General features: G+C 39.8%; 1 protein-coding gene across 6 annotated transcripts in view; it reads left to right on the plus strand.

Moving 5' to 3' along the window:
• The window catches only part of OPHN1 (oligophrenin 1), a 607,786-nt gene that overhangs the window by 486,348 nt on the left and 98,101 nt on the right, over nt 1-23,337 (plus strand). For all 6 annotated transcript variants that reach the window (XM_030847098.2, XM_060292179.1, XM_060292180.1 and 3 more), the window contains one exon: nt 1,619-1,778. In XM_030847098.2, the coding sequence (XP_030702958.1) occupies nt 1,619-1,778 (160 nt within the window). The remainder of the gene's footprint in view (nt 1-1,618; nt 1,779-23,337) is intronic.

Consider the following 23,337-nt stretch of genomic DNA (forward strand, 5'->3'; position numbering starts at 1 on the left):
AGTCTAGCAATACCAAAGGCCTGTGAATAGTTGCTGTTCATTATCATCTGAATGGCACCCAGCCTTTGTCATGGGCTTAACAGACTTCATTAGAATTTGTCTAAGGATTCTGTCCCTGTCAATTACCTTGTTAGTGACAGGAGCCTGCCTATTAATGGGGTCAGTCTCTCAAGGGACTTGACCTGGGCAGGTTTTGAAAATTAGTGTTTGTGGCGGGCTGTTCCATTCCCTTATCTCCCCACTCCCACAGCCAAACTGACCAAAGCGCTGTACACCTTTTACTTAGCTGCCTCCAGTACTATATGAAAGAGTGCTAGAGGCTCTCAGTTCTATTAAAAATAATTAATTAGTATCTACTCTGTGTGAGGCACACACACTTGGAAGTTGTTTACCACCTAGTAGGAAAGGCAGATAAGAAACAGAAAATTGCAATATATTCGACTTGCCAATGGTGTCAATCAAGATGAGGACAGTGGGCTGTGAGAGCCCTGAAGGAGATGTCACCTAAAGTGAATCTCAAAGGATAGACATTCTTTGGATCTAGGAGGATGGAGACATTCTAAACAGAGGGAATGGCATGAGCAAAGATACGGAGATCTGAAACAGCATGATATAGCCAGAAAACTTCATCTAAGCAGTGTAGTATATAAGAGTGTCAGACATCAGCAGTGCCTAGATGGAGGCTCCTGGAGAGGTCATTATAACAGCAGATACTTCTAATGGAATATTTCCAGGATACCATGCTAAAGCAATTTAGCTCTATTTATTTCACAACCTTCTGAGGTGGATACTATTTTTGCAAGTGGGAAAACTGAAGCCCAGAGAAGTTAGGTCAGCAACATTCACTGTTGCACGGCTAATGGGTGGCAGAGTTGGGATTCAAACCCAGGTCAGCTTCAGAGCCCAAGCTGTGCATTGGGATTGGAAATATGTGTCAAGTTACTGAAGACTTTAATTGCTACTTTGAAGAGAATTGGCAGTGTCCTATAAGTGATAGGAAGCCACTTAAGGTAATTTAAGTAAAGAAAGTGACTAGGGACCAGAAAATTTGGGATTAGAGGCCCTTCTCTAATCAGGCTAACTGACTGTGGCTTCAGCCAAATCTCTTTCCTTCTTTGGACCTCTGTTTTCTCATCTGTAATGTGAGGACAATGATAAAGTGCTAATCTTAAGGATCTCTTTTGGCTCTTTGAGTTTTTTGCCTCTCTAGCTAGGGCTGGGGAAGAGACTAGATTCCTGACTGGTGAGACTGGTAGGCACTTTCTCTATGTGCTTTGTTCTTTATATATGCTTTATACATGCTGTACCTCTTGCCCTGGAATACCTTCTTGCTTCCCTCCTGTCTTTCCAAATACTATAGCCATCCACCCCTCTTCTCATGACTTCTACAGTGCTACAAACTAAGTTAGCCATGGCTCAGTTTGGCCCCTAATTATATGCTATCTTGTATTCTTTGCTAGTTGCTTCCTTTGTAATCTTTTCTTCCCATATATATTTTGGGCCTCTCCTCTTCTTCTACTTTTTAGTTTCTCTTACCCCCTAAAGCATCTAACACAGTCTTGGTTACAATGGGGTCTTGGAGAAAATCTTGTTAATCATTTTCTTTCTCTTCTGGCAGTGTGTGTGAGCACAGCAAAGAGAATCTTATGACCCCCTCTAACATGGGGGTGATCTTTGGGCCCACTCTCATGAGAGCTCAGGAGGACACTGTGGCTGCCATGATGAACATCAAATTCCAGAACATTGTGGTGGAAATCCTAATTGAGCACTTTGTCAAGGTATGTATTTCCTATCTTTACCATCACTCCTCCAACCATGTGACACTTTCCTCTAGCCAATTTTTAGAGTTGTGTCTTCTCTCTGGCTCAAGTTATAATGGAAGGAAAATCCATATGACACAATGACATTTAATAGCATTTCTGACCCTGTGAAATTCATTCTTTCAGCAAACATTGCTTGAGCATGCAACTATTTTATTATCAGACCCCATGCAAGATGGTATAGAAGAAAAATATCATTGTACATGCCTTTAAGGAGTTAATAGTATAATATGGAGACAACCATGTAAACAAAGGAAAATGATAGGTATAAAAGTGGTATATGTACAATTAAACCATAAGGAAAGCAATACTTATTAAAACCCCATAACATTCTAAAGAATTTAAGGTGTTATATTTATATGGTATGTAAAATATGAGGTAGTGTACATTGTAATTAGATCAAATGAAAAATCATGATACAGATAGAAAATGAACCCAGGAATGAGGCTAGACAAGAAATATTTAATGACAAGTCCTATACACTTGCTATGGATGGTCCTACATTTGACTCTAGGCTTTCTAGCAGCCAATGCCATCCTAGCAGAACATAATTCAATACAAACTTTTCTTCAGGGGGAGGGGACTGGTGATATAGTCCAGGTGGTATGCACAGTTCAAATCCAAGCTCTTCCACTTACTAGCTGTATTAGGTAAGATACAGGTTAGGCTGCTAAGATACCACAGTGGCTCCAACACAAGAGACATTTATTTCTTGGTTTGGAACAGTTCAGCAAGGTGGTCCAGGCCTGATACAGTGACTTGACAAAGGCTAGAACCCAGCTTACTTCTTTGTTGTTGTTCCATCATCCCTAAGGTGCTGCTTCATCTGCATGACCAAATATCTTCTACATTGTATCAATTGGGAAGTATGAAAGAAAGAAAGCTGAGGATATAACCCTTTCCTTTAAGGCAATGACCTGGAAGTCATACATATCACTTTTATTTACATACCATTTATCAGAATTTAATCTCATGGTCAGATCTAGCTATAAGAAAAGCAGGGAAATTTAGTTTTTGTTTGGGGCAGCCATGTGCCTAGCTAAGACTTTAGTTCTTTTACTAAAAGAAGGAGAGAATGGATATTGGAGAACAATTGACATTCTCTGCCATATTATCTGTGTTACATTGAGCACTGTAACTTCTCTGATAGTCATTGTGTTTCAGCTGAAATGTGAAGATGATAATAAACACATGCTATGTGAGAGTTACATGCCCAAGGCCATTTAGCTAGTGAGAGAGCTAGAATTTAAATCCATGTACGTGGCTCAGAGTTGAAGTACTTAATCACTATACAGTGCTGCCTTACCAATCATTTTGGTACAATGATATTATTGGGTATATACAGGACACTTTGGGATTATCAAGGATGGGTACTTGCAGAGAAGTACAACCTATGTCAATACTTAAAGTGGGAAAGAAAGGGAAATAGGGAAAAGAAATTTCAAGGAGATGGTTCAGCATGAACAAAGGCCCAAGGACCTAAAACCCCAAACCATTTTATATTGTTGGAACATGAAATGGAAATAGGAGTGGCAAGAGATGTGACTGGAGGCAGACGGTGGCCATGTTCTAAAAGGACTAGGCTTTGTCTAATTAAGGAGTTTGGAATGTTTGAAATTGTTCTTGCAGGCTTGGGAAAGCCTTGCTTCAAATTAGAGTAGTATGATGAATAGAGTTAAATTTGGGTGACTGTGTGGATGGGGCTCTACTTCATACATATAAGAAATACAGAATGGGAAAATTTTAGAAAGATGGAGCAAAAGCTCAGTTTGGGGCAGATTGGATTTGAGATTTCTGGAATATATCGAGAGAGCAATATCTAGGAAGTAGTTGACTATGAATCCAAAGCAGGGATCGGCGAACTTTTTATTGAAGAACCATATAATAAATATTCTAGGCTTTGCAGGTCATAGATGTGTGTCACAACTACTCAACTCCACCTTTGTATTGGGAAAGCAGTCATAGATAACATAAACAAATGAATGTTCTAATAAAACTTTATTGACAAAACTGGCAGCAGACCTGTGGGCTGTAATTTTCTGACTCTTGGTCTATAGCCCAGATATCATTTATTGATTAACTGATTAGTTCATTCATTCAGAAAATATGTTTTGAGTATCCACATTTGCCAGGTACTGTTTTAGGCATGGTGATACAGCCCTCATGTAATTTAGAAAAACAGTATCAATATAACTAAAATATATAATATATTAAATGGTAATGAGCATTAAGATGAACAGTAAAGCAGAAAAGGGGAATAGGGAGGGTTGAGAAGTGGTTTTCACATTTTAAATACAGTGGCCAGGAAGACCTCATTGAGAAGGACTTTTGAGCAGAGACCCATAGGAAATAAAGGAATTGTTCATTCAGATATCTGGGGGGAAATCATTCTAGGCTGAAGAAATGGTAAGTGGAAAATCCCTGAGGCAGAAATGTGTATATCATGTTCATGGTACAAAAAGGAGGCCAGAAGGATTAATCAAAAGAGGAAACAGAAGAAGATGGTTCAGGGAGGAAATGGAGAGGGAAAGCTAAATAGATCCTATAGGGCCTTAGACCCATTGGAAGGATTTTGACTTTACTATCTGAGTAGAATGAGGTTTTTGACTAGAGAAATGACATGATTTGACTTATATTTAATAGGACTATTCTGGATGCTGTGTGGATAATAGCTGTAGGGGGACAAGGGTAGACACAAAGAGTCTAATTAAGAGCCTGTTTCAATAATGCAATCAAGAAATGGTTTGTACCTTGGATGGCGGTGGTAACAGTGGATATGGTGAGAAAGTGGTCAGATTCTAAATAATTTTGAAGGCAGAGCTGACAGGACTTGCTAACAAATCATGTGGAATGTGGGAGAGAGAGAGGAGCCATGGATAACTTCAAGGTTTTATATCAGAGCAACTAGAAGGATGAAGTTTCCATTTACTGTGATGGATAGGCTGAGGGAGAAGAAGATTTGAAAAAAAGAGCAGGAGTTCAGTTTGGGACAAGTTAAGATAGATATGCCTATGAGACATCTGAGGTCAGAGAATAAAACAGGATTAGGGAAATAAAGTTGGCCTTCCATAGCATAGAGGCAGTGGTTAAAACCATGCAAGTCTTGCCTAGGGATACTTGTAGCAAGACAATAAATGTTAGACCAAAGATTGAAACCTAGGGAGTGCCAATGTTTTAAGGGCCATTAGAAAAGACCACAAAACAGATCAAAAAGAATGTTCAGTAGCATGAGAATGAGGAGATAGGGGAGCCATAGACTCCTGGAGAGGAGATAGTTTTTGGAAGAAAGAGTGGACAGTGGTTTCCATTTCCCAAGACAAGTCATCTAGGACAGGAACTGAAAAGTATTTACTGCTTTAAGTGTTTTTTTTTAAATTTTTAAATATAAGCAATACATATACATGGTAAAAATTTCCAACCATGAAGAAAGTATAGAATGAAAAATAATTCCACCCTTTACTTATTCTCAACTCCTAGTTCCAAACGTCATTTCAATAATTTCTTCTTTGGCATTCCGGCAAAGAAAAACAATACATATATATACATACACATGCATTAATATATTTGATAGATTTTAATATGCATATTTTATTTCTCTACTGAGAAAGCCTAAAAACCCTAGACGTTATATGTAAAAGCAACACAAAACAGAAAAAGCCTCACAGACTTAGAGAACAAACTTATGGTTACCAGGGGGGAAGGGGGGGAGGGATAGATTGAGAGTTTTGGGGGGTTTTTTTTGTGGTACGTGGGCCTCTCACTGTTGTGGCCTCTCCCGTTGCGGAGCACAGGCTCTGGACACGGAGGCTCAGCGGCCATGGCTCACGGGCACAGCTGCTCCGCGGCATGTGGGATCTTCCCAGACCGGGGCACGAACCCGTGTCCCCTGCATCAGCAGGCGGACTCTCAACCACTGCGCCACCAGGGAAGCCTGCAGATTGGGAGTTTAAGATTGACATGTACACACTGCTATATTTAAAATAGATAACCAACAAGGGCCTACTGTATAGCACAGGGAATGCTGCTCAATATTCTGTAATAACCTAAATGGGAGAAGAATTTGGAAAAGAATAGATTATGTGTATATGTATAACTGAATCACTTTGCTATACACCTAAAACTAATGCAACATTATTAATCAAGTATGCTCTGATATAAGATAAAAATATAAAAAAGAAAACTTAAAAAACAAACAAAAAAATGAAGACTCTGTAACATGAAGGGAACAAGGCACACCAGACCATGTACGGACCTTGGGACCTGAGGAATGACATGGCCACAAGTCATCAGGGTTTTGATTTTGCCTCATGTCTTCCATATTGGGTAGTGTAGAAGCTGACAACCTAAGAACACCAACGGGTGCAGTCAAAAGAGTTCCCAGCAAAAGCCTGCTCTCTGTCCAAAGGAACTGGAAAGGAACAGCCTAATGACAAAAAAATTTAGATAATAACCCCTTCACCGCAAAATGCCACCAAAAACTTGAGGCCTCATCCCCACCCTCAGAAAATGCTGAGTGGAAAGACTAGACTTCTATCTTTGCCAGTCTGTAAGAAGGCACCTCAACCAACCTCTTCCTGCCCCATGTGGTTGTGTCAAGGAGGCCAAGTGGGGAATCAGACTTTCATCCTCACCTGAGGTAATGAGATACCTTCCCCCACTCCCTATGGTGTCAGTGGAGACCACATAAAGCACCTGGACTCCCATGACCATTTAGCACTGGAGTAGTGTCAGAGGAGGCCTGGCAGAAATACAGGACTTTACCATTACTCTGTGGTAGCAAGTCTACTACACTGTGGTATCAGTTGAGAGGAGACCTTGTGGGGAACCATAATGAGACTTGCTTCTTCTCCAGCCAGAGTGGTGTCAGCAGGGCCTAGTGAGGAGCCTAAATTCCTACATTTGCCTAGCACTAACAAGGTAGTGTTTCCTTCCCTACCTACTCCTAACAAGGAGTCTTTCCTTCCCTTTGGGATGTCAGTGGAGGCCAAGGGGAAAATCTGGACTTCCACTCCATCCTCGCAGTAATAAGGTAGTGCACTCCTCCCCTGCAGTGGCACTGTCAAAAGAGGTCTGCTCTAACAGAAGGTATAAGTAAGAACAAGATTCTCATAATACCCAAAATGTACAGGCTTTAGTTGAAAATTATTTGTCATACCAAGAACAAGGAATATCTCAACATGAATGAGAAAAGACCATCAAAAGACATCAACATCCAGATGATACAGATGTTAATTATCTGACAAGAATTTTAAAGATGCCATCATAAAAATGCTACAATGCACGATTAGGAATACATTTGAAACAGATGGAAAAATTTCAGCAAAGTTATAGAAAATTTCTGCAGAGAAATACACAGACTCGGCAAAGAAATAGAAGATATAAAGAAGAAACAAGTGAAAAATATAGAACTGAAAAATGCCGTAAGTGAAATTTTAAAATTCAGTGGATGTACTCAACAATACAATAGAGAGAACAGGAGAAAGAAACAGTGAACTTATAGAATAACACAAATTATGCAATCCAAGCAACAGACTACTAAGAGAATTTGTTACAGCAGACCTATCCTAAAATAATGGCTAAAGGAAGTTCTTTAAACAAAAAGGGCACAATTAAAGAAGGGATCTTGGAATAGCAGGACAGAAGAAAGAACAACAGAAAGACCAAAATTATGAATAAACATCATAGACTTTTATTCTCCCATTTAGATTCCTCAATTACATTTCTTTTTTTTTAACATCTTTATTGGAGTATAATTGCTTTACAATGTTGTGTGAGTTGCTGCTCTATAACAAAGTGGATCAGCTATATGTATGCATATATCCCCATATCTCCTCCCTCTTGCATCTCCCTCCCACACTCCATATCCCACCGCTCTAGGTGGACACAAAGCACTGAGCTGATATCCCTGTGCTATGTGGCTGCTTCCCACTACTAGCTGTTTTACACTTGGTAGTGTATATATGTCCATGCCACTCTCTCACTTCATCCCAGCTTACCCTTCCCCCTCCCCATGTCCTCAAGTCCATTTTCTACCTCTGCATCTTTATTCCTGTCCTGCCCCTAGGTTCATCAGAACCATATACATTTTTTTAGGATTCCATATATATGTGTTAGCATATGGTATTTATTTTTCTCTTTCTGACTTCACTGTGTATGACAGTCTCTAGGTCCATCCACCTCACTACGAATAACTCAATTTTGTTTCTTTTTATGGCTGAGTAATATTCCATTGTATATATATATGTGCCACATTTCTTTATCCATTCATCTGTCGATGGGCCCTTAGGTTGCTTCCATGCCCTGACTATTGTAAATAGAGCTGCAGTGAATATTGTAGTACATGACTCTTTCTGAATTATGCTTTTCTCAGGGTATATGCCCAGTAGTGAGATTGCTGGGTCGTATGGAATTTCTATTTTTAGTTTTTTAAGGAACCTCCATACTGTTCTCCATAGTGGCTGTATCAATTTACATTCCCAACAACAGTTCAAGAGGTTTCCCTTTTCTCCAGACCCGCTCCAGCATTTACTGTTTGTAGATTTTTTGATGATGGCCATTCTGACTGGTGTGAGATACTATCTCATTGTAGTTTTGATTTGCATTTCTCTAATGATTAATGATGTTGAGCATTCTTTCATGTGTTTGTTGGCAATCTGTATAAATTCTTTGGAGAAATGTCTATTTAGGTCTTCTGCCCATTTTTGGATTGAGTTGTTTCTTTGATATTGAGCTGCTTATATATCTTGGATATTAATCCTTTGTTAGTTGCTTCGTTTGCAAATATTTTCTCCCATTCTAAGGGTTGCCTTTTGGTCTTGTTTATGGTTTCCTTTGCTGTGCAACAGCTTTTAAGTTTCATTAGGTCCCATTTGTTTATTTTTGTTTTTATTTCCATTTCTCTAGGAGGTGGTTCAAAAAGGATCTTGCTGTGATTTATGTCATAGAGTGTTCTGCCTATGCTTTCCTCTAAGAGTTTGATGGTGTCTGACTTTACATTTAGGTCTTTAATCCATTTTGAGTTTATTTTTGTGTATGATGTTTGGGACTGTTCTAATTTCATTCTTTTCCATGTAGCTGTCCAGTTTTCCCAGCACCATTTATTGAAGAGACTGTCTTTTCTCCACTGTATTTTCTTGCCTCCTTTAAAAAGATTAGGTGACCACATGTGCGTGGGTTTATATCTGGGCTTTCTATCCTGCTCCATTCATCCATATTTCTTTTCGTGCCAGTACCATACTGTCTTGATTACTGTAGCTTTGTAACATTTAGTCTGAACTCAGGGAGCCTGATTCCTCCAGCTCTGTTTTTCTTTCTCAAGATTCCTTTGGCTATTCGGGGACTTTTGTGTTTCCATACAAGTTGTACAATTATTTGTTCTACTTCTGTGAAAAACGCCATTGGTAGATTGATAGAGATTGCATTGAATCTGTAGATTGCTGTGGGTAGTATAGTCATTTTCACAATGTTGATTCTTCCAATCCAAGAACATGGTATATCTCTCAAACTGTTTGTATCATCTTTAATTTCTTTCATCAGTGTATTATAGTTTTCTGCATACAGGTCTTTGGTCTCTTTAGGTAGGTTTATGCCTAGGTATCTTATTCTTTTTGTTGCAGTGGTAAATGGGAGTGTTTCCTTAACTTCTCTTTCAGATTTTTCATCATGAGTGTATAGGAATTCAAGAGATATCTGTGCCTTAATTGTGTGTCCTGCTACTTTACCAAATTCATTGGTCAGCTCCAGTAGTTTTCTGGTAGCATCTTTAGGATATTCTATGTATAGTACCATGTCATCTACAAACAGTGACAGCTTTACTTCTTCTTTTCCAATTTGGATTCCTTTTATTTCTTTTTCTTCTCTGATTGCTGTGGCTTAAACTTCCAAAACTACTAGTGGTGAGAGTGGGCAAACTTGTCTTCTTCCTGATCATAATGGAAATGTTTTCAGTTTTTCACCATTGACAATGATGTTGGCTGTGGGTTTGTCATATATGACCTTTATTATGTTGAGGTAAGTTCCCTCTATGGCTACTTTCTGGAGGGTTTTTGTCATAAATGGGTGTTGTATTTTGTCAAAAGCTTTTTCTGCATCTATTGAGATTATCATATGGTTTTTCTCCTTCAGTTGTTTAATATGGTGTATCACATTGATTAATTTGCATATATTGAAGAATCCTTGCATTCCTGGGATGAACCTCACTTGATTATGGGGTATGATCCTTTTAATGTGCTTTTGGATTCTGTTTGCTGGTATTTGGTTGAGGATTTTTGCATGTATGTTCATCAGTGATATTGGCCTGTAGTTTTCTTTCTTTGTGACACATTTATCTGGCTTTGGTATCAGCGTGATGGTGGCCTCGTAGAATGAGTTTGGGAGTGTTACTCCCTCTGCTATATTTTGGAAGAGTTTGAGAAGTATAGGTGTTAGCCCTTCTCTAAATGTTTGGGAGAATTCACCAGTGAAGCCATCGGTCCTGGGTTTTTCTTTGCTGGAAGATTTTTAATCACAGTCTCAATTTCAATGCTTGTGATTCATCTGTTTATATTTTATATTTCTTCCTGCTGCAGTCTCAGAAGGTTGTGCTTTTCTAAGAATTTGTCCATTTCTTCCAGGTTGTCCATTTTATTGGCACACAGGTGCTTGTAGTAATCCATCATGATCCTTTGTATTTCTGCAATGTCAGTTGTTACTTCTCCTTTTTCATTTCTAATTCTATTGATTTGAGTCTTCTCCCTTCTTTTCTTGATGAGGCTGGCTATTGTAGGTTATTTGCTTCTCTTATTTTTTCTGTCTAGAGAAGTTCCCTTCTCATTTGTTGTAAAGCTGGTTTGGTGGTGCTGAGTTCTCTTACTTTTGCCTGTCTGTAAAGCTTTTAATTTCTCCATCAAATTTGAATGAGATCCTTGCTGGGTAGAGTAATCTTGGTTGTAGGTTTTTCTCCTTCATCACTTTCAATATGTCCTGCCACTCCATTCTGGCTTGCAGAGTTTCTGCTGAAAGATCAGCTGTTAACATTATGTGGATTCCCCTGTATATTATTTGCTGCTTTTCCCTTGTCTCCATTACATTTGATGCTTAGAGCAACAAATAAACTTTTCCAACTTTATTGAGATGAAGCAAAAATTATGGTATGATCTGATGTGGTTCTCAGTGTATGTGAAGAAAATGCTTAAGACAGTGGTATTAATGGAGCATAAAAAACTTCAAATGAAGAGAGATTTAAATACATTTCACCAATGACATGAAATGTTGACACTAGTAGCCTATGATAAGTTATGTATTTACAGTGTAATACGTAAAACAACCACTAAAAACCTTTAAAAAGTGATGCACTCAGAACAGATAAATCAAATTGGAATTCTAAGAAATGTTTAAGAAATCATAGCTATCCTAAATGTCTATGCACTAAACCAAAAAATGTATATACTTTAAATTAGATGATGCAAAAACTTGTGGAACTGATAGGAGAAATACAAAATTCATAATTGTACTTGGAGACTTTAGCAAACTTCTCTCTCAAGAACTGAAAATGCAACTAGACAGAAAATCAGAAATACAAGAAATCAAGGGCTTCTCTGGTGGCGCAGTGGTTGAAAGTCCGCCTGCTGATGCAGGGGACACGGGTTCGTGCCCCAGTTCTGGAAGATCCCACATGCCACAGAGCAGCTAGGCCTGTGGGCCATGGCCGCTGAGCCTGCATGTCCGGAGCCTGTGCTCTGCAACAGGAGAGGCCACAACAGTGAGAGGCCCGCATACCGCAAAAAAAAAAAAAAAAAAAGAAAAGAAAAAGAAAAGAAATATAAGAAATCAAGAGCACCATCAACCAACAGGATCTGATCAACATTGATATAATACTACACCCAACAGCAGTAAAATATACATGATTTTTAAGTGGCCATGGGGCACATACCAAGATAGTCAATATTCTAGTCTATAAAATGAACTTCAAAAATGTTTACAAATTGAAATCATGCATGTGTTTTCCCTGACTGCAATGGAATCAAACAAGAAATCAATAACAGAAAGGCAACATGAAGCTTGGCAGAAAAAATGGTGGTGTTAGAGAGTCCAGCTTCTCTGTCCCCCCACAAGAACAATGATTGGATAGCTATCCATGAACAAAAACACCTCTAGGAGGCTTCTATAGTCTCCTTCAGAAGTTTTAGAAACACACTGGAGCAACAACAACAACAACAAAAACAGGAGAGAAGGAAGAAATTGCATTTTGTTTACATCATCCCCATCCTTCAAGTCAACATTGTTTAGTGCCAAGAAGGAACTTCCCAGCTAGGAAAAGTTCCTCTTGCCTGGAAGGGAAGAAGGGAGTGAATGACCAACTTCTCCAGCCTCTCAGGGCAGTATGTAAATGTCCCACTTCAGTTTCGCACCACCCAGACCAGCAAAGCTGAGATGTGTACAGCTGGCTAGGAACAAAGATGAAAAGCAGTGGCTATTATTAGCAGACATGCAGTGGGACTGATTAAAGTCCACAGAGACCTGCTCTGCAGACAAACTCAGCAGATTTCACCACTGATGAAGCCAGTGGCCAGCACAGCTGCTATGAACCCACTGTAGGTCTTGACCAGCTTTTTCCCCACAGGTATTCATGTTCCCTAATGGCAGCCAACTGAGTCCATCTCCACTCTCTCCACCCACTCACCCCTGATGGTGCCTAGGAACCACCCTGGCAGCCATCCAAAATCTCTGCAGCTGCACAAGTGTAAAAGACAAGCTGCCCAAGACCCTCCCCACCCCCACTGGAGCCCACGACCCATGCCTGCAGGCAGTGTGGGCCTCTGCAGCTGTGTGAGTGGGCCTCTGCAGCTGTGTGAGTAAGGCTGGTTTAGGACACCAACCTACAGACACTAGGCTCACCACCACTACTCCGCTAGTAGTGGGCTAGCCTACCCAGCTGTGCACCTGCACACCACTGGCCTGACAACCATCTTTGGCCTCTACCACAGCACACACATCCTGGGGGGAGAGCGTGCAGCCATGGATGACAACCACTTGTGCACCTGGCTCAGGCTCTGCCTTCTGTCACTGGCCAGCACCACTGCCCACCCATAACTAGCCCCTCCAGCTGTGTGCCTGCGTGCTCCCAGCCCAACTCCCACCACCAGCCACCACTGCGGTGTGAATGCCCAGGAGGAGATTATGCAGCTGCAGGAGTGTACACTAACAGCCAGGGACCCCACAGCTGCATATGGGCCCAGATCAGGCCATGCATTCTGTCACTGGTGAACACAACAGCACTCACCATTCCATCTCTGCACCTGCACACCTCTAACAACTCTGTCACCAGCCTCCTTTGAAGTCTGCATACCTGGGGAGAGAGTGTGCAGCCATAGAAGGTCATTCTGACATCCAGGGCCTCTGCAGCTGCCAGTGTGCTCATAGTTGGCCCTGACCTTTGCTACCTGCCCTAGTTCCCATCACTATATGTCTGTCTGCAACTAGCCCTTACTTATAAACAGGCACCTGCAGTTGGCCCCTATAGCGGAGTGTCTGTACACCACCAGCTCCAGCCACCACAGCTGCCTGCACTGGTCCCTAGCTTTTGGACCTGGAGGTGCCACTTAGGACCCCAACAGCCCTTGCAACTATGTTGAACCCCCACAGTACCCACCAAGGACCATGCAGTTGATGATACTGTGGACCCCAGTAGGCTGAGCCAAAGAAAAATCATGCCCCCATGGTGCCTGACACATGCTTCAAAACTTAGCACCCTGTACTACCAGACTGAGGGTTGTAGCACAACTCAGCATGCCCCCACTCACAGGAGAAAGGCTTCCCTTACCGAAGTCAATCCATAAAGTCTGGAAGTTGTGACTGCTTCTTCAAATGAGCAGACATGTATGAAAGGCTACACAGAATCCTGAAGAATCTGAGAAACATGTCTCCACCAAAGGAATATGGTAAACCTCCAAGAGTTGGCCCCAAAGAAGTGGAGATCAGGAATTGCCTGACAAAGAATTCAAAATGTTCTATAGTTCCCAGAGAGCTACAAGAGAAAACAGTCAAATAATTTAACAAATCAGGGAAACAATATGAGAACAAAATGCGAAGTTCAATGAAGAGATAGAAACATAAAAAAGAAACAAATTTGGGGACTGAAGAATATAATGACTGAATTGAAGAATTCAATCGAGAGCTTCAACAGCAGACTTGAACATGCAGAAGAGAGAATTAATGAGCTAGAAGACAGACCAATTGAACTTATCCAATGAGAGGAGCAAAATTTTTTTAAAGTATGAAAAGTAATGAAGAAAGCCTACAGGACTTATGAAACAATATCAAGAAAAATAATGTACTAATGATTGGAGTCCCAGAAGGAGCAAAGAGGGAGAAATGGTTTTAAAGTTTATTTAAAGAAATAATGGCTGAGAACTTCTTACACCTGGACGTCCATGTTCATGAAGGTAATAGATCACCTTGAAATTTCAATCCACGACAGTATTCTCCAAGACACATAATAAAAAAAACTGTCTAAAACCTAAGATAAAGGATTTTAAAAGCAGCAAAAGAAAAGAAATTCTCTCATACAAGGAAATGCCCATAAGGCTGTCAGTGGATTTCTCAGCAGAGGCCAAAAGATAATGGGATAATATATTCACAGTGCTAAAAGAAAGAAACTGCCAACCAAAAATACTTCACTCAAGAAAGTTGTCCTTCAGAATTGAAGGCAAAGTAAAGATTTTTCCTAATAAACCAAAGCTGAGGGAATTCTTCATCACTAAGCATGCCTTAAATGCTGAAAAGATTTATTCAGGCTGAAACAAAGGATGCTAATTGATAACATAAAGACACTTATATGAAAATATACAATGGACTGGTAAAGGTGAGCATATAGTCAGATTCGTAATACCCTAACACTGTAATATGGTGATGTGTGAACTACTTAATTCTAGTACAAAGGGTAAAGGACAAAAGTACTAAAAATAGCTATAGCTTCAACCATTTGTTAATGGATAACAATATAAAGAGCTGTAAATGGTGACATCAAAAACATAAAAGGGGGAGTAGAGTAAAAAGTATTTCCATGAGATCAAACTTAAATTGTTAGTGTAAAATAAACTGTTTCCACACACTAGGAAGCACCTTCATGGGCGGAGACTCTGGGTGGCGGGGGGTTGGGGGGGGAGCTTCAGAGCCACGGAGGAGAGCGCAGCAACACGGTGAGGAGGACAAAGCGGAGAGATTCCTGCACAGAGGATCGGTGCCGACTGGCACTCACCAGCCCGAGAGGCTTGTCTGCTCACCCGCTGCAGTGGGCAGGGGCTGGGAGCTGAGGCTTGGGTTTCAGTCGGATGGATGGGAGAGGACTGGTTGCGTGAACACAGCCTGAAGGGGTTAGTGCACCACAGCTAGCCAGGAGGGAGTCCGGGGAAAAGTCTGGACCTGCCAAAGAGACAAGACTTTTTCTTCCCTCTTTGTCTCCTGCTGCGCAAGGAGAGGGGATTAAGAGTGCTGCTTAAAGGAGCTCCAGAGGCAGGCGTGAGCCGTTGTTAACAGCGCAGACCACAGAGACAGGCATGAGGCGCTAAGGCTGCTGCTGCCACCACCAAGAAGCCTGTGAGCGAGCACAGGTCACTATCCACACCTCCCCTCCCGGGAGCCTGTGCAGCCCACCACTGAGAGGGTCCCGTGATCCAGGGACAACTTCCCCAGGAGAACACATGGCATGCCTCAGGCTGCTGCAACATCCTGCCGGCCTCTGCTGCTGCAGGCTCACCCTGTACTCTGTGCCACTCCCTCCCCACGGCCTGAGTGAGCCAGAGCCCCAGAAGCAGCTGCTCCTTTAACCCTGTCCTGTCTGAGCGAAGAACAGACGCCCTCAGGCGAACTATATGGAGAGGCGAGGCCAAATCCAAAGCTGAGTCCCGGGAGCTGTCTGAAGAAAGAAGAGAAAGGGAAATTTTTCCATGCAGCCACAGGAGCAGCAGATTAAAGCTCCACAATCAACTTGATGTACTCTGCATAGGCGGAATACATGAATAGGCAGCAACTCATCCCAAATTGAGGAGGTGTTTTGAGTGCAAGATATATTATTTTATCCCCTTTTCCTCTTTTTGTGAGTGTGTATGTGCATGCTTCTGTGTCATATTTTGTCTGTACAGCTTTGCTTTCACCATTTGTCCTGGGATTCTGTCTATACAATTTTTTTTTACTTTAAAAAAATTATTTTCTTAATAATAATTTTTTATTTTAATAACTTCATTTTATTTTATTTTATCCTCTCTCTTTCTTTCTACTTTTTCTCCCTTTTATTCTGAGCAATGTGAATGAAAGGTTCTTGGTGCTTCAGCCAGGAGTCAGTGCTGTGCCTCTGAGGGGGGCGAGCCAACTTCAGGACACTGGTCCACAAAAGAGCTCCCAGCTCCATGTAATATCAAATGGTGAAAATCTCCCAGAGATCTCCATCTCAACACCAACACCCAGGTTCACTCAACGGCCAGCAAGCTACAGTGCTGGACACCCTATGCCAAACAACTAGCAAGACAGGGACACAATACCACCCATTAGCAGAGAGGCTGCCTAGCATCATAATAAGGCCACAGACACCACAAAACACACCACCAGACATGGACCTGTGCACCAGAAAAACGAGATCCAGCCTCATCCACCAGAACACAGGCACGAGTCCCCTCCACCAGGAAGCCTACACAACCCACTGAACCAACTTCAGCCACTGGTGACAGACACCAAAAACAACAGGAACTATGAACCTGCAGCCTGCAAAAAGGAGACCCCAAGCACAGTAAGATAAGCAAAATGAGAAGACAGAAAAACACACAACAGATGAAGGAGCAAGATAAAAACCCACCAGACCTACCAAATGAAGAGGAAATAGGCAGTGTACCAAAAAATAATTCAGAATAATAATAGTAAAGATGATCCAAAATCTTGAAAATAGAATACAGAAAATGCAAGAAACATTAAACAAGGAACTAGAAGAACTAAAGATGAAACAAGTAACGAAGAACAACACAATAAATGAAATGAAAAATACTCTAGAAGGTATCAATAGCAGAATAACTGAGGCAGAAGAATGGATAAGTGACCTGTAAGATAAAATAGTGGAAATAACTACTGCAGAGCAGAATAAAGCAAAAAGAATGAAAATAACTGAGGACAGTCTCAGAGACCTCTGGGACAAAATTAAACGAAAAGACATTCGAATTATACGGGTCCCAGAAGAAGAAGAGTGAAAGAAAGGGACTGAGAAAATATTTGAAGAGATTATGGTTGAAAACTTCCCTAAAATGTGAAAGGAAATAGTTAATCAAATCCAGGAAGCACAGAGAGTCCCGTAAAGCATAAATCCAAGGAGAAACACACCAAGACAAATGTTAATCAAACTGTCAAAAATTAAATACAAATAAAACATATTAAAAGCAGCAAGAGAAAAATAATACACAAGGGAATGCCCATAAGGTTAACAGCTGATCTTTCAGCAGAAACTCTGCAAGCCAGAAGGGACTGGCAGGACATATTTAAAGTGATGAAGGAGGAAAATCTACAATCAAGATTACTCTACCCAGCAAGAATCCCATTCAGATTAGATGGAGAAATTAAAACCTTTACAGACAAGCAAGAGCTGAGAGAGTTTAGCACCACCAAACCAGCTTAACAACAAATGCTAAAGGAACTTCTCTAGGCAAGAAACACAAGGGAAGGAAAGACCTACAAAAACGAACCCAAAACAATTAAGAAAATGGGAATAGGAACATACATATCAATAATACCTTAAATGTAAGGGATTAAATGTTTCCACCAAAAGACAGAGACTGGCTGAATGGATACAAAAACAAGACCCATATATATGCCATCTACAAGAGACCCACTTCAGACATAGGGACACATACAGACTGAGAGTGAGGGGATGGAAAAAGATATTCCATTCAAATGGAAACCAAAAGAAAGCTGGAGTAGCAATTCTCATATCTGAAAAAATAGACTGTAAAATACAGACTATTACAAGAGACAAAAAAGGACACTACATAATGATCAAGGGATCGATCTAAGAAGAAGATATAACAATTGCAAATATTTATGCATGCAAAATAGGAGCACCTCAATATATAAGACAAATACTAATGGCCATAAAAGGAGAAATCGGCAGTAATGCATTCATAGTAGGGGATTTTAACACCCCACTTTCACGAAGGACAGATCATCCAAAATGAAAATACATAAGGAAACACAAGCTTTAAATGATACATTAAACAAGATGGACTTAATTTATATTTATAGGACATTCCATCCCAAAACAACAGGATACACATTTTTCTCAAGTGCTCATGGAACATTCTACAGGATAGATCATATATTGGGTCACAAATCAAGCCTTGGTAAATTTAAGAAAATTGAAATTTTATCAAGTATCTTTTCCGACCACCACACTATGAGACTAGATATCAATTACAGGAAAAGATCTGTAAAAAATAAAAATACGTGGAGGCTAAACAATACAGTACTTAATAATGAAGTGATCACTGAAGAAATCAAAGAGGAAGTCAAAAGGCACCTAGAAACAAGTGACAATAGAGACACAACGACTCAAAACCTATGGGATGCAGCAAAAGCAGTTCTAAGAGGGAAGTTTATAGCAATACAATCCTACCTTAAGAAACAAGAAACATCTCGAATAAACAACCTAACCTTGCACCTAAAGCAATTAGAGAAAGAAGAACAGAAACAGCCCAAAGTTAGCAGAAGGAAAGTAATCATAAAGATCAGATCAGAAATAAATGAAAAAGAAATGAAGGAATCAATAGCAAACTCAATAAAACTAAAAGCTGGTTCTTTGAGAAGATAAACAAAATTGATAAACCATTAGCCAGACTCATCAAGAAAAAAAGGGAGAAGACTCAAATCAATAGAATTAGAAATGAAAAAGGAGAAGTAACAACTGACACTGCAGAAATAAAAAGATCACGAGAGATTACTACAAGCAACTCTATGTCAGTAAAATGGACAACCCAGAAGAAATGGACAAATTCTTAGAAATGCACAACGTGCCAAGACTGAATCAGGAAGAAATAGAAAATATGAACTGACCAATCACAAGCATTGAAATTGAAGCTGTGATTTAAAGTCTTCCAACAAACAAAAGCCCAGGACCAGATGGCTTCACAGGCGAATTCTATCAAGCATTTAGAGAAGAGCTAACACCTATAATTCTCAAATTCTTCCAAAATATAGCAGAAGGAGGAACACTCCCAAATTCATTTTATGAGGCCACCATCACCCTGATGCCAAAACCAGACAAGTATTTCAGAAAGAAAGAAAACTACAGGCCAATATCACTGATGAACATAGATTTAAAAATCCTCAGAAAAATACAAGCAAACAGAATCCAACAGCACATTAAAGTGATCATACACCATGATCAAGTGGGGTTTATTCCAGGAATGCAAGGATTCTTCAGTGTACACAAATCAATCAACATGATACAGCATATTAACAAATTGAAGGAGAAAACCCATATGATCATCTCAACAGATGCAGAAAAAGCTTTTGACAAAATTCAACACCCATTTACGGTAAAAATCCTCCCAAAAGTAGGCATAGAGGGAACTTTCCTCAACATAATAAAGGCCATATATGACAGACGCACAGCCAACATCATCCTCCATGGTGAAAAACTGAAAGCATTTCCACTAAGATCAGGAAAAAGACAAGGTTGCACACTCTCACCACTCTTATTCAATGTAGTTTTGGAAATTTTAGCCACAGCAATGAGAGAAGAAAAGGAAATAAAAGGAATCCAAACGGAAAAGAAGAAGTAAAGCTGTCACTGTTTGTAGATGATGTGATACTATACATAGAGAATCCTAAAGATGCTACCAGAAAACTACTAGAGCTAATCAATGAATCTGGTAAAGTAGCAGGATACAAAATTAATGCACAGAAATCTCTGGCATTCCTATACACTAATGATGAGAAATCTGAAAGTGAAAGCAAGAAAACACTCCCATTTACCATTGCAACACAAAGAATAAAATATTTAGGAATAAACCTACCTAAGAAGACAAAAGACCTGTGTGCAGAATATTATAAGACACTGATGAAAGAAATTAAAATGATACAAATAGATGGAGAGATATACCATGTTCTTGGATTGGAAGAATCAACATTGTGAAAGTGAATCTACTACCCAAAGCAATCTATAGATTCAACGCAATCCCTATCAAACTACCACTGGCATTTTTCACAGAAGTAGAACAAATAATTTCACAATTTGTATGGAAACACAAATGCCCCCGAACAGCCAAAGCAATCTTGAGAACGAAAAACGGAGCTGGAGGAATCATACTCTGTGACTTCAGAGTATACTACAAAGCTACAGTAATCAAGCCAGTATGGTACTGACACCAAAACAGAAATGTAGATCAATGGAACAGGATAGAAAGCCCAGAGATAAACCCACACACATATGGTCACCTTATCTTTGATAAAGGAGGCAGGAATGTACAGTGGAGAAAGGACAGCCTCTTCAATAAATGGTGCTGGGAAAGCTGGACAGGTACATGTAAAAGTATGAGATTAGAACAGTCCCTAACACCATACACAAAAATAAGCTCAAAATGGATTAAAGACCTAAATGTAAGGCCAGAAACTATCAAACTGTTAGAGGAAAACATAGGCAGAACACTCTATGATATAAATCACAGCAAGATCCTTTTTTGACCCGCCTTCTAGAGAAACAGAAATAAAAACAAAAATAAACAAATGCACCCTAATGAAACTTCAAAGCTTTTTCACAGCAAAGGAAACCATAAACAAGACCAAAAGACAACCCTCAGAATGGGAGAAAATATTTGCAAATGAAGCAACTGACAAAGGATTAATCTCCAAAATTTATAAGCAGCACATGCAGCTCAATAACAAAAAAACAAAAAACCCAATCTAAAAATGGGCAGAAGACCTATATAGACATTTCTCCAAAGAAGATATGCAGATTGCCAAGAAACACATGAAAGAATTCTCACCATCATTAATCATTAGAGAAATGCAAATCAAAACAACGAGATATCATCTCACACCAGTCAGAATGGCCATCATCAAAAATCTAGAAACAATAAATGCTGGAGAGGGTGTGGAGAAAAGGGAACACTCTTGCACTGCTGGTAGGAATGTGTTGGTACAGCCACTATGGAGAACAGTATGGAGGTTCCTTAAAAAACTACAAATTGAACTACCATATGACCCAACAGTCCCACTACTGGGCATATACCCTGAGAAAACCGTAATTCAAAAAGAGTCATGTACCAAAATGTTCATTGCAGCTCTATTTACAATAGCCAGGAGATGGAAGCAACCTAAGTGTCCATCATCGGATGAATGGATAAAGAAAATGTGGCACATATATACAATGGAATATTACTCAGCCATAAAAAGAAACAAAATTGAGTTATTTGTAGTTTGATGGATGGACCTAGAGTCAGTCATACAGAGTGAAGTAAGTCAGAAAGAGAAAGACTAATACCATATGCTAACACATATATATGGAATTTACAGGAAAAAAAATGTCATGAAGAACCTAGAGGTAAGACAGGAATAAAGACACAGACCTACTGGAGAACGGACTTGAGGATATGGGGAGGGGGAAGGGTGAGCTGTGACAGGTCGAGAGAGAAGCATGGACATATGTACACTACCAAACGTAAGGTAGATAGCTAGTGTGAAGCAGCCACATGGCACAGGGATATCGGCTCGGTGCTTTGTGACCACCTGGAGGGGTGGGATAGGGAGGATGGGAGGGAGGGAGATGCAAGAGGGAAGAGATATGGGAACATATGTATATGTATAACTGATTCACTTTGTTATAAAGCAGAAACTAAAACACCATTGTAAAGCAATTATACCCCAATAAAGATGTTTAAGAAAAAAAAGACACAGACCTACTAGAGAATGGACCTGAGGATATGGTGAGGGGGAAGGGTAAGCTGTGACAAGGTGAGAGTGGCATGGACATATATACACTACTAAACGTAAAATAGATAGCTAGTGGGAAGTAGCCACAATGCACAGGGAGATCAGCTCGGTGCCTTGTGACCACCTGGAGTGGTGGGATAGAGAGGGTGGGAGGGAGGGAGACGCAAGAGGGAAGAGATATGGGAACATATGTATATGTATAACTGATTCACTTTGTTATAAAGCAGAAACTAAGACACCATTGTAAAGCAATTGTACTCCAATAAAGATGAAAAAAGAAAAAAAAGAGAAGGGAATCAAAACATACCACTGTGGAAAATCATCAGTGTACAAAGGAGGGCCACAAAGAAAGGAAGAAAGAAAATTAGAACTAGAAAACAGCCAAAAAACAATAAGATGGCATTAGTTAAGTCCTTACCTCTCAGTAATTACTCTAAATGATAATAGAATTCTTCAATCAAAAGGCATAGAGTGGCTGGATGGATTAAAAAAAAAAAAGACCCCACTATGCTGACTAAAGGAGATTCACTTCAGCTTTACAGACACACACAAGCTCAAAGTGAAAGGAGGATAAAAGATATTCCACGCAAATAGGAACCAAAAGAGAGCATGAATATCTTATACTTATATTAGACAAAATAGACTTTCAACCAGAAATGTTAAAAAAAAGGCAAAGATGGTCATTATATAATCATAAGGGAGTCAATTCATCAAGAATATATAACAATTATGAACAAATTTGCACCCAAGAGTGGAGCACCTAAATATATTAAGCAAACACTGACAAATCTAAAGAGAGAAACAGAGAAAAATATAATAGTAGAGGACTTTACCTCACTTTCAACAATGGATATATCATCCAGGCAGAATATAAACAAGGAAATGTTGAGCTTGAACCATACTTTAGGCCAAATGGAACTAACAGATATATATAGGCATTCCTTGGAGGTATTGTGGGTTCAGTTACAGACCACTGCAATAAAGTGAATATTGCAATAGAGTGAGTCACACAAACTTTTTGTTTCCCAGTGCATGTAAGTTATGTTTACACTATACTGTAGTCCATTAAGTGTGCGATAAAATTATGTCTAAAAAATGTACATACCTTAATTTAAAAATTATTTATTGCTAACAAATACTAACCATCATCTGAGCCTTCAGCAAGTTGTAATCTTTTGGCTAGTGGAAGATCTTGCCTCGATGTTGGTGGCTGATGACTGATCAGGGTGTTGGTTGCTGAAGACTGGGGTGGCTATGGCAATTCCTTAACATTACGACAACAGTGGAGTTTGCCACATCAATTGACTCTTCCTTTCACAAACGATTTCTCTGTAGCATGAAGTGCTGCTTGATAGCACTTTACCCACCTTAGAACTTCTTTCAAAATTGGAGTCAATCCTCTCAAAACCAGCCACTGCTTCATCAAGTAAGCTTATTTGTAATATTCTAAATCCTTTGTGGTCATTTCAACAATATTCACAGCATCTTCACCAGGAGTAGATTCCATCTTCAGAAACTACTTTCTTTGTTCATCCATAACAAGCAACTCCCATCCATTAAAGTTTTATCATGA

The sequence above is a fragment of the Globicephala melas genome, chromosome X (assembly GCF_963455315.2).
Source record: "Globicephala melas chromosome X, mGloMel1.2, whole genome shotgun sequence".
Classification (NCBI taxonomy): Eukaryota; Metazoa; Chordata; class Mammalia; order Artiodactyla; family Delphinidae; genus Globicephala; species Globicephala melas.